The sequence below is a fragment of the Peromyscus leucopus genome, chromosome 22, assembly GCF_004664715.2.
Source record: "Peromyscus leucopus breed LL Stock chromosome 22, UCI_PerLeu_2.1, whole genome shotgun sequence".
NCBI classification, from domain to species: Eukaryota; Metazoa; Chordata; class Mammalia; order Rodentia; family Cricetidae; genus Peromyscus; species Peromyscus leucopus.
In genome coordinates, this window is record NC_051081.1 from 33,929,528 (window position 1) to 33,946,851 (window position 17,324).

Here is a 17,324-nt window from a genome sequence, read left to right on the forward strand (position 1 = left end):
GAGCCTAGAAAACCACTTTTACACGTTTCAAATACTAAGAAACTTGAGGGAGATAAGCGGCTGCCAGTAAGCCAACGCCGAAGCACGAGGTGGCCGAATTCACACTGCGGAGTGACTCGCTCAGCAAGACGAGGTCTCTGTAGGTATCAACATGACAGGGTCTTGAAAATATGTGGTTGATGAAAGGCACACAGTGCACACCTATATAGAAATGTCCCGCTGAATCCATTCATTATGGACACTGAATATATTTTAATAAAAAATAAAGAATATTAAAAGTAAAAAAAAAAGACTTGTGTATTACTTGTGGAACTAAAAAATTAGTAAAAAAAAAAAGTCACATAAATGGGACACATGTACTCAGAATGCATCATGTATTCAATAATGCTTGAAGGGACAGATACATTAAAGGCAAGGAATCACGTACGCTAGCTTGGCTGCAGGTTAGAGTGCAGAGAAGAAATTGTGAATGAGTGTAAGCATCTGTGAATGCACACTTCTACATTAAAAAACAAAAACCAAATGCCAGCCTGAGCAAACTCATTGCAGATATGCTAACATGAGTCTGAGTCTGCACGGAAGAGGGCTAATTTGCATATGGGTATGATAATGAGTGAGTAGCTGAAGAGTAATGAGTACCTATACAGAGGAATGCAGCAGTGTCTACATGCATGCTTGAATATTTCCATGCAGGGATACATAATTCATGAGTTAATGTTCACATGCACAATGACCCCAGAGAGAACAAGCGAGCGTGTAAATTTCACTTGGCACAGGTGGGCAGAAACTTTCACCATCTGTACACAATACGCTCAGAAGGCTGAGGGCTGGCTAGGGATGGGGGATCTTTACCACGATTCTCCTAGGGTTCCACAGCACTAAGAAAGGGGAACTTCGGTAGTGGCCCAGGGATCAGGACAAGTTCGTGGGATTCGGAAGAAGGGATGCAGCAGGGGAGGGGCATATCACGAAAGTTAGCCAGGCCTGAGCCATGGCTTGACAGAGGTCCTGGGAGCCGGGCTGAGGGGTCAGTAGGCAACTGACCACGGTAATTGACAGAGATAGCCCGGTGGCAGCTAGACTTTAAACCACTGAAGAAGAATCTGTATGGCATTTGTATTGCCACAGCCTATGGCCCCAGCCACCCCAACACTTTCAGCCGATTGGAATTGGTCTTCAATAAATACTGAAGTCACAATATAGTCACCTACACAAATATTAAGTGAAACTACGCATTTTTGTTCCCAGGAAAGCCAATGAGCCCGAACAATAAAATCCGCAGGTTGTTTGCCTTTAGGTAGACACTAGCCTTCTCGCCCAAGCTGGAACTCATAGGTTTAGGGTGAGGCAAGTGTACGCATCCTACACTATTCTGTAAATCCAGCACTCACGTGAAGGCGGATGAACAGAGGCAAAACAACTCTTAACTAAGAAGCTGATTCTCCTCGGGTCCAGAAAGATCATTAACTCAGTTTATCTAAGTCTGAATTTCTTTTCCTAATATGAGAGATTGGTAGGTATAAAAATCGCTAGTAGAACTGGAGTCTCAGATTTTTTTTTTTTTAGAGGAGAGAGGCTCTTTATATGTGACTGGTGGTAGTGTGGATTAGTGAATTAATGAAAAGCAATAGAGTATTTCCTCTAAAAATGCAGAACAGAAGTACCATATGACCCAGTCACACTACTCCTTAGAGTCCCAAAGGATCCTCAGTCACGATACATTAATGACATCGATACACTCATGCTTCTCACGGCACTGCTATGGAACCAGGCCAGGAGCCCACCACAGATGAATGGATGATGTGGTATATCGACACAGTGGAGTACTATACATCCACGAAGAAGGATAAAATTGTGTCATTTCCAGGACCTAGAAATCACAGGTAAGCAAAATCTAGGTTTTTCTTTAAGGCTTGGAAGTAGAAGGGTGTTGTGTGATATTTTGATCACATTCTGACAATAATGTTTGCTTTGAGACAGAGGGCGAAGCTAGCTACTAGCTGACCAAAATTAACCATAGAGGTTTAGGAGGACTGAGGACAGAGAGACAGGAAGTAGTAGAGCAGGGCTTAGAGGAGGTCTCGGTCCTTTTGGATGGAGGAATGAAAGAGACAGGAGGTCACTGGTCACTTCGCCTCTTCTGTGATCACTCAGGTTCTCACCCCGATGTCTGACTCCCGAGTTTTTATTGATAAAGAATAATTAGATAAACACTTCAGAAGGGGAACTGTTTGGCAAGAGGGGGGAGGGGAAGGAGAGAGGGGAAGGGGTGGGGTGGGCTAATAATGAAAGAACATTCTATACATGTTTGAAAACACCACAAGACCCATTGTTTTGGACAATGCATAGAACAATAAATTTTCTTTTACAAATTTAAAATTCCAAATTTAAAAGCATTCTTGGCACTTGTGACGGTTATAAATGCGCAATGTTAGGCATACACTCATGATGGCATTTAATCCCACCCAAATCATAAGACACAAAAAATGACTGAGATGGTCAATTTTATGTTCTGCGCATGCTCTCACGCTAAAATATGGGAGGAAGAAAAGCAAATACGTATTGTTTTGCTTGTTTTCTTGAGAAGCCGTCCGTCCATCCGTCTGTCCGTCTGTCTGTCCGTCCGTCCGTCCACCCACCCGACGCACTCATCTACTGGTCCTAGGAGCCCCGTCCCCCAGCTCAGCAGACAGTGCTCAGGCAGGGTTGGCCCCTTCTCCCCCACACCAGCAATCCCCCTGCCTCCCAGCCTGCAGCTTACCTCCTCAGCAGAGGGACACAGGTGACACTGGCCTGCGTTACTGAAGAAGACCGTGAGGAGTTTCCAGTCCTTCTCGAAGTCAAGTTGCTGAAACACAACAGTAAAGGGACAGGGTAAGAGCTGGGCCGGGAGTCTGTCTGTCCATCTTTCTCAGTCTCACACACCAACCCCTTAAGTCACTGTTCGGGGTTTGTTTTTGTTAGCCTCAAACATCTGATCTTCCTGCCTCTGCCCTTGAGTACTAGGATTATTGGCATGAGTTACCACTGGCTTGGGCATTTGTTCTCTCTTATTTTCATTTGTTTGTTTGTTTGTTTGTTTGTTTTGGCAAAAGTAGTACTTGGTGGTCTAATGTGGAATAATTGTTCTAGAAGGCAATTTGGACCTGGCTGTATTAAGGAGCATACCTTGTTAAAAAGTCGTTGTTGTTGTTGTTGTTGTTGTTGTTTTCAATATCAGACTGAACCTAGGGTCCTGTGTATGCTAAGTTACACTGAGCTACGCACACCCTCTTTTTATTTTAACATAGTTTCACAAAACTTCCAAGGCTGGCCTTTACTCTATAACCAGGCAGGCTTTGAACTTGCGATCCTCCTGCCTCAGTCTCCCAAGTAGCTATGATTACAGGCCCGCACCACCAGGTCCAGTTCTCAAGGGGTATTTCAAAGAAAGAAGGACCATACAAGATTTAGCTACAGTGAACGATGCCTTGTTGGTAGGAATGAAAAACAGCCAACAGCATAAATATCTGAAGTATTTCATTGTGTAAACTATGCCACGTTCATGTAAATGAACCACTACGTGGCTGTTGAAATGATAAGGGAAACTGTAATTAATATCACCAGAAAAACTGAGAAAAGTAGATAACAAAAAGCTTATCTATCCAGTAACACCCCATTTTATACAGATACACGTAATTAGAAAAAAATGTCGAAGGGAATACATACAAAGTCATTATTAGTAATTATCTTTGGATATGAGGCTTAAAGTGGCTTTAATATTACATTTGCTTTCTGACTTTTATCTAGTGAACATATTACTTGGAAACAAAGCAATCTTGTTTTCTGAGGCAGCTTTGAAAGGTAGCCGGGGAACACTGTGAACTTGCTTTTTAGGGTTTAGCGCTAACTGACTTCGTGAACTTGGCCTTGTCTCATGGCATCTTGAAATTCTAGTTTGTTCATCTTTAAAATTACAGGGTTGGATTCAGGACCACCCAGCTATTATGCAGAACAATTGCATTCTTATTATCATTATGATAGCTAACCACTGCCAGTGAGACTGGATTTATTTATCTTTTTTTTTTTTTTTTTTTTTTTTTTTTGGAGACCAAGTCTAACTCTGTAGTTCAGACTGGTCCCAGATTGCCTAAGATTTGCCTCCTTTGGCCTGCTGAGTGCTGGTAATATGGATGTAAGCCAACACCTCTGGCTTGGACAGGATTCAGAATGGCCTAGGAGATACACCTTTCTGCTTGCTTCTGAGTGCAGCCCCAGAGGCTTGAGGAGGGAAGAGCCACCCTAAATATGGTTAGCACCATCCTGTGGGCTAGAGGCCTAGATTGAATAAAAAAGGAAGGAGGGGTTGGGGATTTAGCTCAGTGATAGAGTGCTTGCCTAGAAAGTGCAAGGCCTTGGGTTCGGTCCTCAGCTCTGGGAGAAAAAAAAAAGGAAGGAAGAGAAAGCCAGAAGGGACCAGCATTCATCTCTCTTTGCCTCCCGACTGGGGGACACATTGTAACCGGATGTCCCTTGCCCTGCCTTCCCCGCCAGGCGGGACTGCATTCCCACACACCATGTGCCAAAATAAGTTCTTCCCTGAGCTGTTTCTCTGTTTCTTGCCAGATCATTTGGGTGTGTGTGTGTGTGTGTGTGTGTGTGTGTACGCGTGCATTTGTGTAGGATAGATATGGATGTTAGGTATCTTCCTCAACCACTCTATTTTTTTTTTTCTGAGACAGCATCTCTTGCTGAACCCAGTGCTCTCAAATTTGGCTAGACTGGCTGGTCAGCGTGACCCAGGGATCCTCCTTGTCTCCTCCCTCCCCAGTGCTGGGACTCCAGGCACATACCATTCTGCCTGGTTATTATGTGGGTGCTGGGAATTGAACCCAGGTCCTCAAGCTTGCACAACAAGCATTCTCCTGCCTGAGCCGTCTCCCCAGCACTGAGGTAATTATTTGTGACAGCCATCATTGCTACAGTGGCAATGATAACTGCCGGCTTTTATTGAGCGTCAACTGCACCAGGCACATTCAACATATCATCCAGTCCTCTATAAACCCTGTGCGTCAGGCTCTCTCACTGCTCTGTTTCTTCCATAGGGAAATCAAGTTTAGGGGAGGCTGGATGCCTTACCCAGAATCACACAGTGATAAGCAGAAAGTCCAGGTCACATCCAAGCTAATCTCTCTCTCTCCGGAACCCAACCCTCTCCCTATGTGGAAGGTCACTCAGTCCATCTGCTGACTTACTGCGGTTCCACACAGAAAATCATTCTGAATAGACCTCCTCACTCTTTTCTCTAGTGACCTTTGGGGTATTACGGTGGAAGGGACACTTTCTAAGAGGCCAGGACCCCTGAGGCGTGCTCACGGCAAGCTGGCACCAGGGTCATCCACTCTGTGTCTCGGTGCCAATTGTCTTGCAGCCCAACCTGGACATCCCGCCCATGCCAGGGTTAAAAAAGCCTCTTACCGGGTTCTCTTTCAAATGTCTCACCAGCTCTTTAGCCTGAATCCACAAGTCTCTGTGCAGAGGCAGGGGAGCAGAAAGAACAATCAATGAAATATATGTTTGAGAGTGAAGAAGCTGACCCCACCCCCACCCCAGCACAGATGCCAGCCTCTGAGCCGGAGGCTACCCTGAACCACCCTGGCTTCTGAGGGGCAGACTTGACCTGGTTTCCTTCCTTCCTTCCTTCCTTCCTTCCTTCCTTCCTTCCTTCCTTCCTTCCTTCCTTCATTTATTTATTTATTTTGAGACAGGGTTTCTCTGTGTAGCTTTGCACCTTTCCTGGATCTCCCTCTGTAGCCCAGGTTGACCTCAAACTCACAGAGATCCGCCTGCCTCTGCCTCCAGAGTGCTGGGATTAAAGGCGTGCGCCGCCACCACCCGGCTCTTGACCTGGCTTTTAAAGCCAACTGCCACCAGCAGAGGGAAGGTACTTGGGCACGGATTCAATAGAGACCTCTATTTTAAACCTCTCTGACTATTGGCAGTCCCCCCTCAAGTCCCTCCATACCCGAGGCCTAGCAAGAGTTCAGGACACCGGAGAGGGCCAAGAATGTGACTTACTCAGCAGGACCGTGGGCTGTACCACTCTTCCCAGGAGAGCACACGGGCATCAGAACAGAAGGGCTAAAGTGTCTGATGATATCTGAAAGGACTAAAGAGAGAGCCAGGGGTCACCTCTAAAGATGAATGACCCCCTGGAGTGATAGCATCACTGGCCCCATCGCAAGGCACAGCCTTCACACCATGCTGTGGGGTCACCCCCGAGGCAGACCCTGGAAAGCGCACGGAGCTAAGCTGAGCATCTGTCTAGGTGGGCCAGGCCCAAGGTTGAGTGCTCTCTCCAGGCATTCTCTCCTTTACTCCCGGGAAAACGGAGATAGAGACATCAGGCCGGCTGTGTCGGGTCCCTCAGCTGACAGGAGCTACTGGGATGAGAACCAGAGCTCTGGGCTGCTCCTCGTGAGTGACAGCGGGGTAGGAAAGTTCCGGGGGAACGCGCAGAGAACATGTCGCCAAGCTGACAGCCAGAGGGACCGCTAAAAATAGTGCTGTCAGGAGTATTTAAGTGGTGTCTTGCTCCTGAGAGAGGAGAGGGCAGAGCAGGGAGGGAGGGTGGCAGAGAAAAAACGTCTCTCCCCACTCCCCTTGCTTTGTGTCTGATCCCAAGAGCCTCAGGGTCTATGGAAGCAGGATCCAGGGGGCTGCAGGAGAGTTCTGTATGGGGAACACACTCTGCAAATGACAGGCAGAGAGAGAGAGAGAGAGAGAGAGAGAGAGAGAGAGAGAGAGAGAGAGAGAGAAACTGGGCTGCATCTCGGGGGGACTGGTTGCTTGGCTTCATGACCTCAGGTGGCCACCTAGTTCATATGCGATTTGGCTTTTGCCATCATTAACCCAGACACACAAGTCTAGTTTTCTCAGCTGTGACAAGTTTGCAGGATCCCAGGGTCATGGGTGGGAAGCGCAGAGCTTTGGACTCAGTTCAACATGGTAAGAATGGCATGCATGTGTGAATGTGGGGACCACTCCATTCCCCACGGGAGGGGAGCTGCTAAAGGTCTGTGAAAATACATGAATACTAAGTCACGGTAATAAGTCATTGAAAGAACTGCTTTCAAAAGTACATGTGCTCAAACTTGACCATAAGACTTTTCACAAAACTTTTTCTATCATTTTTTTTTTTCTCAGCTGCTGGTTTCTAGTCTATTGTTATTTAGTCTTTCTCTTGGGGTTTCATGATGATGGGGGGCGGGACAAAAGGCAAGGCTGGGGCATAGATGCCCTTAGTTTCCAGGGACCCTACTACTTACTGCACATACAGCCTTGGAAATGTCCATTTATCTCCTCAACACTCAGTTTTAAATCTGCAAAAGGCCCCCATGACAGGAACGGCTTGATGTGGAGGTCATTAGAGTGCTTTAAAACTCCGGGGTCAGAGGACAGGAAGGGTGAGCCCGGACCAACCCCATCACACACTGAATGGGTCCGGACATCCCTGGACCACTTTCTCTGTGGAACTCCTGCCACGGCTGTCAGGGAAGCTTTCAGCCTTGGCACTGCCCCGCCCCCGACTCAGGGTGCCCTCAGCTTTTGACGTTCTGATGCTGAGGGTTTCAGATGCAATCTTTCCCTTCCCTGACATTCCCGCTGCCGCTGCCGCTGCCGCTGCCGCCGCCCTCTGCCCAGCTGGGATTCCTGATCACTGTGTGCCTAAAAGGGGTGATTCAGCTTGGCAGGAGGAGGGGGGAAATGGAGGCAAATGAGAAGCCCGGAAAACCAGTGGAGTGGTATTGGAGGCTCCAGGGTCCAGAGTACATCCCCAGGCATTCCCATATGGACCACTTCATTTCTCTCTTACCATTTGAATGGCAAGACATCCGGGCCTTGGCATGGCTGTGACAGCCACCAGGTCAGTGAGCACACTGACTCCTGCCTGGGAGAACTTCCTACTACCCTGACCCTCACTAGCCCCTCACCTGTCAATCAGGTGGTGGGAGGGCTGGAGAGTGGCCTCAGCCTTCCTTGCTGGGTCATGAGCAAAGGAGGGACAGGATCCTCATCTCTGTCCTTTCTGAGAACCTAATACATCTCAAGCCCTTTGTGTCAATGCCCAGGCTCAGGTGACAGGGGACCACCCCCACCCCCACCCCACCCCCCCGCCATCCCTGCTCATCAGTGCAGCAGGGTTGGCAGCTCAGCCTAGCATCCGGATGGTCAGCTCATCTCACAAGCAGCAAGCATGGGACACTCTACCCAGCCTAGCTCAGGAGCATCAAGGGACTCGCCATTTTAGGATAACTTCATAGAGTCACAAAGGTCCTCCAGCATCAAAGGAAGAAACCGAGGTCACAGAGCAGATTCATTAGCACATATGTTTAGAAAGAAAGAGAGAAAGAAAGAAAGAAAGAAAGAAAGAAAGAAAGAAAGAAAGAAAGAAAGAAAGAAAGAAAGGAAAGGAAGGAAGGAAGGAAGGAAGGAAGGAAGGGAAAGAGAGAAAGAAAGAGAGAGAAATAGAGAAAGAAAGAAAAGAAAAGAAAAGAAAAAAGAGGCCAACATGTTAATCACAATTACTTCCTTTTATTTCCTCCACTTCATTTTCTGGAGCCTAGGATATGTTTTTACAGCCAGTGAGAGAGAGATTATAGACTGCGGTTTTATTTTACAAATAGGTGGAAAATTAGACTTGGGTCTTCCCCTTGGGCAGGAGGAAGGACCCAAGTAAGTGCCATGAATCCATCTCTGAGGTCCCAGAGGAGCTAGAACCCATGAGGCTTTGGTCCAGTCACCCCAGTCCCTCCCTCTTTCCTAGCCCTGCATCCTAACCCATCCATCTCTCACGCTTTCTATTCAGGACGTGTGACCTGCCATTCCCTGCCTCCCTTACCCGCCTTCCTAGTCTGACTCCTCCTTTCCCAGGCACCGGTGACAAAGCAACCAATACAATGCATCTTCGCCATTAACACAATGTCTGCTGTGTCGCAGGTTGGGGACAATCTGGCTCGAAACCCAGGACTCACCTGTCATGACCTCCAAGCACATCTGCTGTGGTTTGTCCTCCATGCTGTAAGAGGCGAGCACGAAAGGATCAGACTGCACTGGTCACCCACGGGAGCCCTGTCCTTGGCCATCATAGGCCGTTCCTAACAAGCTTTCAGCCTACCCTTGCTCTGTGGTTAGTAAGGGGCAAACAGCTTCCTCTGGACCCTCTTCCCAAGCTCTCCAGTCCTGCCCAAAGCTGAAGGGGACACTGAATCCAGCGCAAAATGACTCTGGTCCAAACCCTGCAAGGTCACCCAAGAGCAGAAGGAAAAGGCCTTGTGACAGACATGGGCACTCCATCTTTTTGGCCTCTCCCACTTCCCATCCACCCAGAGGAGCCACGGGGAGTCAAAGGTTCTGGATGGGTGCTAGGAGGCTGGGAGCTGGTTCTGGTCACTGCTCTGTCCCTAAGCCTCAAGCAAAGTCTTTAAACTCTCTGGTCCTTGGTGTCACCCATCAATCTAGCAAGAAGTTAGAGAAGAACATGTGTGGGGCATCCCTGCTAGCTCCGTGTTCCAGAATACGGGTACCTTTGAGTTTTCTCCATGTTGACCACGCCAGAGTCTGGAGGCTGGAAGAGACACTTGGTGTGAGTAAGTCAGCCATAGGAAGCCAGCAGGGAAGCTATGAGACCACAGGAGGACCAAGTCCACCTTGCTCACTTTATGGGGAGGAAGACACACCCTGCTCCCCCACAGCTTGTCTGTCAGACCCTCACAACAGAATGGCTGAGAGCTTTCCTCAGAGTATAGATGTAAACACATCAGAAGTCATGCTATATTCTGTGCAGAATCAAAAGACCGATTTGCCATAGCCCTCCACAGTCTAAGGGTGACTGTCATCTCTCCCTGCTTTGAGTAGAAACTAAGAGCCATTGAAGGGAGGGGGTTCCATCTGTTTGTACTTAACTGTATTCCTTGGACCTAGAACAGGGCCTGGCATATTGTAAGCACTCAGTAAATGTTAAATGAATAAAGCACGTCAGGCAGTGGGGTGCACGCCTTTAATCCCAGCACTCAGGAGGCAGAGACAGGCGGATCTCTGTGAGTTCGAGGCCAGCCTGGTCTACAAAAGCTACACAGAGAAACCCTGTCTCGAAAAACTAAAAAAAAAAAAAAAAAAAGAATAAAGCAAATTTCTGTTTTCCCCTTGATGAAATATTGGGTAGCCCAGGCATTCCTTGTTGGGGAAGTCCTAATCACAGTGCTGAAAGGGAGACAGCTTCACCCTTCCCCTGGGGACAGGGTCACGTTCTTAGCAAGCTCCCCGAGAGACCAGGAACTGTGGTCAGGACATTGGAAGCACTCTCAACCATTAGCTAGCATAAGTATTTTCATAGTTTTTGACACATAAACACACACAAAGTTCAGACATGTTTACGCTTGGATCTGTCAAAGTTACTAGAAGACAGAATGCCAGGTACAGTGGCCACAGGTAGACAGTGATGTCCTCATTGTCCCAACCCAGGCTGCTTTAATGAGCCCAGTTGTCTCAGCCACCAGCTCCAATCTGGCCAGCCCATGGAACTGGGTCACGTCTTTAAAGCTCTATAAGAGCATAGGCTGACCATGAAATTTCTCTCCCTGAGGGCCACATCTTTTACTCATCAGTAAGAGGGACTTGGGAAGGCCATCTTCCAGGGAGAGGCCACAAGCAGAACAAAAATCCCAGGACTACGCAAGTCAGAGGCTGTGAAGCAGAACTTGGGTTAGGCAGTCAGGGGAGCGGATCTCCCGGGCCCTGCCAGTTGGGACAGTCTGGGTCAGACCACAGGGGGTCTGCCAGATCTCATATTTCACATTGGAAACACACATGTTTGAAACCTCCCGATTTCAATGTTGGCAGTGGACTGAATGAAAGACACAGTGTTTTAGGACCACAAATTTGCTTCTTCTGCAATTAGCTGCTGGAGAGCACACCTTGCCCCCAGAGGAGAGGTGGTGGTCAAGAGAAGGAGAAGGAAGAGAGACGAGCACAAGGCCAGGAGGTAGGGAAGCTTAGCTGGGAAGACCCAGAAACCATGAGAATGGCGAGCATTCTTTCTCCTCCATCTCATTTGCCAAATGCCTGGCCAATACTATGACCTCAAGGTTCCAAACCAAGTAAGATACAGGCTCTCCCACAAAGAATCCAATGGAGTGGATCGTAAGCTCCCATTGGTTGGCATGGAGATGTCGTTGGTAGTTAAACATGAAAAAAAGATTTTCAGATGTACTATAGCATTATAGTACCATTTAGGTTTCACATGTCACTTTTGTCCCTCTATGCTGCCTTCAAATATATTGGATTGTGTGTGTGTGCATGCGTGCGTGCGTGCGTGTGCGTGTGTGTGTGTGTGTGTGTGTGTGTGTGTGTGTGTGTATACATACACACACAGACATATCACATAAAATAAAGTCTAAAAAAATCCTTAAAATCAAAACCACCAAACAAAAACAATAGAAAGTAAGGGTTGAGAATATGGAGAAACTGGAACTCTCTGCACTGCTGGTGGGAATGTAAACCGTGCAGCCTCTCTGAAAACCAGTATAACAGCTCCTCAAAAAAGGAATTTTTTTTTTTTTAGACAAAATAGCGCTGTATATCTCAGCCTGGCCTGGAACTTGCTATCTAACCCAGGCTGACCTATTCTGCTTTGATCCTGCCTCAGTTTCCTAAATTGGAATTATAAGTATGCACCGTCACTTTCAAATTCCTCAAAAAAAGTATTAAAAGCATAATTACCACATAATCTAGTATCATATTTAAAGGCATTTTTCCAAAAGAATGGGAAGTAGGGCCTTGAGGAGATTATTTGTACAGAATGTTTTTAGCAGGATTGGCAACAGTCAGACAATGACACATGTCCACACATGAACAGATAAACAAAATATGCTGTGTCCATGCATACAATGGAATATTAGTCACCCTTTAAAAAGGAAGCATCTGGCACAGGAGGAAATTATGTTGATCAAAATAAGCTGTTTACATAAGATAGACATTACATGATTTCAAGGCTGTGAGGTCTCTCTGGTCAAACTCATGGAAACCAAAAATAGAAATGTGGATTTGGGGTGGGGTGGGGGGCTGGGAAAATGCAAGATGAGTTGTTATTTAATGGGTGAAGAGTTTCAGTTTTGTAACATGAAGAATGTTCTGGAGGCCGGTTATACAGTGGACAGACTTTATACTACTGAGATGCACACTTGTACAACTCATAGGGAAGCTTGGATCTACATATGCAAGAGAACATGGAATAGTTGTCTTGCTGGGTCTGGGTTATCTCAGGAGTGCTGGAATGTCTCCTGAGATAACCCAGACCCAGCATGTTCTTGTCACTACTTCCTATATTTGCACTGTATTAGGTATTAGAAATAAATATTTAAGTGGCTAAGATAGCAAGTTGTATACATTTGTATTTATCACAATTATATGCTTTTATTAATATCAGTGTATTTTTAAATTATCTTATGAATGTTTTGCTGCATGCATGTCTGTGCATCACATGGGGGTCCCAAGTCCCCATAAAGGTCACAAGGTCAGAAGAGGGTGCCCAGTTCCCTGGGACTGGAGTTACAGATGGTTGTGAGCTGCCATGTAGATACTGGGAATTGAATCTGGGTCCTCTGAGTCCAACAAGGGCTCTTAAGCACTGGACCAACTCTCCAGCTCCTCCATGTATTTTTTTTTTTAAATATACAAAGCAGACATGTAATTTCCTTTATCTTAGAAATGCAAAAGCTTAAAGATTGCCTTATCAATTCTGTGCAATGATATGGAATTCGGTATGGCGGCTTCTTGAAAACTAAAAGTGGGTTTTCCGCATGACCCAGCTACAGCCCTCTTGAGTATTGACCCAAAGGATTCAAAGTCAACACATCCAAAGCACTTACATATCATTGTCTGTTGCAGCACTATTCATAACAATCAAATTACGGAACCAGCAGACTTAGCCAACCTCCAAGGACTGGACAAAGAAAATGGGGCTTATATACATAGTGGGATTTTCCCAGCCGTAAAGAATCAAGTCATGTTGTTGAAAGAAAAGCGGAAGCAGCCGGAGACAATCATATTACGTGAACTAAGCCAATTTCAGAAAGACAAACGTCCAATGGTTTCTCTTGTTTGTAGTTCCCGTATCTTCTATAGATGATCCATGAAATCATGAATGAATATATGAAAAGAAAGAGAAAACAAAAGGGGAACCAGGGGGACAAGGGTGACTAACGGCAGGGAGAGACAGAAGACAAAGATAATGCAAATCGAAAGAGATAAAGGCTATAAAGGGAACATGCTCAGCCAGAAGAAGAACGTGTAGAAAACTGAAGCAATACATTTTAAAACATAGGGCCAGGACTCTGGGCAAGACTTACCAGTGGATTTAACTTATTAATGAAAAACCCCAGACATTCCCTTTTCTGAGGTGATCGTAGGCATTCATTTGATTTTTTTTTTTTTAAATTAGATTCTCTCTCTAATTTTTTCTAGGATGTCTTTGACTCATACAAGGTTCTCTTCCAAATGGAGCACTATCTGAGACAGAGGAATAACAGCCCAGGCCAGCCTCCAAGTTGTTGTTGTTATTGTTGTTGTTATTATTAGACAGGGTTTCTCTGTGTAACAGCCCTGGTAGTCTTGAAACTCACTCTGTAGACCAGACTGGCCTCGAACTCACATAGATCCGCCTGCCTCTGCCTCCTGAGTGCTAGGATTAAAGGCGTGTGCCACCATCAACCAGCTACCCTCCAAATTATTATGTAGTTGAAGATTAGCTGGAACTTCTGGTTCTTCTGCCTCTACCTCCCAAGTGCTCAGATTACAGGCTTGTGCCACCACACCTGGCCGAAAATGGAACATTCTGCCGAGACATCATCAGGAGCTTGTTCATGGTGTCACTGGTACCACATGGTCCCCTTAGCCAAGCTATATGAAATACTTACAAGTCCCAGGTTTCCAATGGCTGCCACAAGTTTAATGTCTGATGGTCTTAGAGAGTGGACTGTGAAGATAAGAACCCGTGTGGCAAGATCAGACCTGCAGTCCCACAAAGTAGACAGAGACCCACACCCTCAAGTCCCAACATAGCCACTAAGGCCAGGCTTGCGGGCAAGTTCAGGATCCTGTACTCACTGGGAACCCCAGGACCCATATTTAAGGCTCCTCCCCTCTGGAGGCCACACTAATAACCTGGACTTGGCCTCTCCAAGCCTGTGTCCCATGGCCCTCATGGCATCTTCTCACCTGGCCCTCTGCCTGCCTCTCACCTCCCACTTACTCACAACCCCACATTTCTGAGCTACCATTAATAAGTAACAGACCAAAGACTAAATTAGGGCCACCAGGGTACCCACTGGTTAACTGTGGTTAGAAGATTACCAGAGAATAGCACTCAAACTCAGTGACCACATAGAAACACTGGAAGCAAATTATGTGCAAATGTACACTTCTCCTCGACCCACATGTGAGCCTCCCTAGAAACCACTGGCCAAACTTCCTGGCTGTGTTATGGAGGGATTTAAATGTAAACTTTGAGCCGGGCAGTGGTGGTACATGCCTTTAATCCCAGCACTCAGGAGGCAGGGGCAGGTAGATCTCTGTGAGTTCAAGGCCAGCCCGGTCTACAGAGTGAGATCCAGGACACCAAAACTACACAGAGAAACCCTGTCTCAAAAAACCAAACCAAACAAACAGACGTCTAAAAGATGGCATTTCCTAAAAAGTGCATCGGTTTATTTTTCTTAAAAGTTTAAGTGGGAACCCTAAAAAAGTCAGTGTAACAGAACACACATACACGCACACCCACAACCACCCACCCACATCCATTAAACCCAGCCAGCCACTTAACAAGTCTAGCCGGGTTATGGCATCCTGGTCTTAGAGAAACCCAGCCCATAATAAGGGAGAATGGCTAGAGTAGGCACCGTGACTACACGGCACAAATGGGGAGGCCACATGAGTGACAGCTTCCAGCCCACAATTCCCAGGACACTTCACCCCGCAAGGGAGTCAAGACACTAGAGGTGGTCTCCATGTTGGTTCTATCCTTAAGTGTTGTGTTGTCTCTTTCCCTCCACAGGAATAATCGAGGAGGAAACAGAGCAGTGGTTTTCAACCTTCCTGATGCTGCGACCCCCAACCACAAAATTATTTCGCTGCTACTTCATAACTGTGATTTTGCTGCTGGTAGGAATCATAAGGTAAATAACTGCTGTGCAGGATTATCTGATATGCTACTCTCCGGTGGGGTCGGGACCCACAGGTTGAGAACCACTGAAACAGTAAGGTGAGGGGCTGAGGGAGAATGGAATGACCGAGAGGTAGAAGAGGAATGGAGGCAGAGCCTCTGTTGGCCACAGACCCTCCCCTGCTCACGGCCAGCGGGCACATACCTGACTTAGAAGGCATACTCAGTCCTAACTTCTTCGGCTTGCACGGGAATGGAAAATTCTTCAGGGCCCGCAACTGAAACCAAAACATCAATTTCCGTGTACAGAAGCATTGCCTGCTAAAACACCTGGTGTAGAAATGACCCTGCTCCTGGCTACCTAGGCTCAAAATCCAGAAGCAACACTTGCCCATGGGCACCTTTTCCTAACTTCCATACCCGGTTCCCCTGGCCAGAGAGGACATACATCTCTTGATGAGAATTTAGCAAACAGCATGTGCATCTCTTGGAAGAGTGTGGTGGAGAGGGAAGGCAGATGGTGGAGAATAAAAATGAACTCTCGGAGAAACAAACAAACAAAATGAACTCAGGATGATGAACCGTTCTAGAGATGAATAGCCATGGACACACAACAGCAGTGTTCCCAATGTTGCTCAAACATAGGGTAAATATTAATGCTTGTTATGGATTTTTTATTCCAATTTTTAAGAGAAGAAATAATCGAAGGACCTAGTTTATTGAGGGGGGATAAAACTACACCTAGTTTACTAAGTATAAAAAATTAATTCAGTGCCTCCTTTGTTTTTATTATATACTGTTCCTCTCTTATTTTAACACAAGAAAGAGCACGAGGCATTGTGCCTATTTGCTGCTGCAAACTGGGTAAACATGAACCCAGGAGGCTCCTGAGTCTCTTCCAGACTGGAGTGTCCTGAGCTCAAATGGATCACTAAGAGCAGAGGATGGTCATGGTGACCAGTACGCAAGTCGTCAGGGCGGCATGCGCCTCTCAGGGTGCTGGTGCCAGGAATCCAGGGTGGCTTCTTTGGGACATGTACTAGGGGAGGGACTCTGGCAGGGAAAGCAGGCAGCACACGGAGCCCTCGCTGTGTTTCACAGCGTAAGTTAATTTCTCGAGAATTACTGATTACAGTAAGAGACACACAGCGTTTACTCTCATCTCTTATCTGGTGGACCTTCTGGGAAGACCTCACCCAGATGCCTTCGGATAACTTACAACATCTGCTTCAAGGTTCACAGTGATAACACGTCCATTTATAATGCTTGCGGGACACTTCTGGGAACCACCCGCTCGGTCTGCAAGGCTAATGAGCCCCAAATTTCAGGAGCCGTGGCAACGTTCTGCCAGGCTTCCTGGCTGGCCTGGGGAAGCAGCTCCTTTGGCCCATTCCGTTAAGGCCTTAATGAGGGGCCACCCACCTGCTCAGAAATGTGGATTTTTTTTCCACTAGAAGAGAGCGCCCACATCTCCCATCCCACTATACACACACATGCACCTCCCACCAGGGCGAGATCCCTACCACTTGCTGTGGTTGCCATGCCAAAGTGTTCTCTCCAGAAGAGCTCTGAATTTGGGAGGGTCCTAAAAAGGAATAAAAAAAAAAACCACACAAGTAAGTAAGCAGAAATAGTTCAACTTTGTGTATGCGTACCTGTAGATGAGGTGGTTTTTAAAAGTTGAAATGAACTCTTGCCCGAATGCGTACCCTTTACACCTGTCTCCTAAGCACTATGTACCCACATTAGTAATATCCTTTATCTTAGAAAAGCACAGATTCCTTTTCTCCGGCTGTCACAGTTTGGAACACCATGATTCCGTTTATATATTCCACTACAGTAGAAGCCCCAGATGAAGGTACAGAAGTCTGGTCTGAGAGAGGCGGCCGTCCCCCTATATCCTGTATGGGCACACTATTAGATTATCACACTGCTTCCTCGCCAAGACGCAGAACCCGCTAAGACCTTAATGATGGCTGATAGCTGCCCCTGTTTGGGGATCTAGGCCAAGGCAGGAATGGCAAAAGGCATCCCAGAATGATCTGAGGTGTAGCGAGACTGTAAAGAGCTAATCACAGGGTTTCCCAGCAGCCATACCTTGGTACTGCTGTTAATTCTCAAGAGG

At 46.7% G+C, this 17,324-nt stretch overlaps 1 protein-coding gene across 1 annotated transcript in view; it reads right to left on the reverse strand.

The window, feature by feature from the left end:
* Positions 1-17,324, reverse strand: part of Plb1 (phospholipase B1) — a 120,897-nt gene that overhangs the window by 91,063 nt on the left and 12,510 nt on the right. Inside the window, exons 2-9 of the mRNA XM_028873942.2 lie at positions 16,723-16,784; positions 15,405-15,477; positions 13,956-14,014; positions 9,567-9,607; positions 9,015-9,058; positions 6,058-6,148; positions 5,458-5,509; positions 2,762-2,848 (exon numbers count right to left, since the gene is read on the reverse strand). Of these exons, the coding sequence (XP_028729775.2) occupies positions 2,762-2,848; positions 5,458-5,509; positions 6,058-6,148; positions 9,015-9,058; positions 9,567-9,607; positions 13,956-14,014; positions 15,405-15,477; positions 16,723-16,784 (509 nt within the window). The remainder of the gene's footprint in view (positions 1-2,761; positions 2,849-5,457; positions 5,510-6,057; positions 6,149-9,014; positions 9,059-9,566; positions 9,608-13,955; positions 14,015-15,404; positions 15,478-16,722; positions 16,785-17,324) is intronic.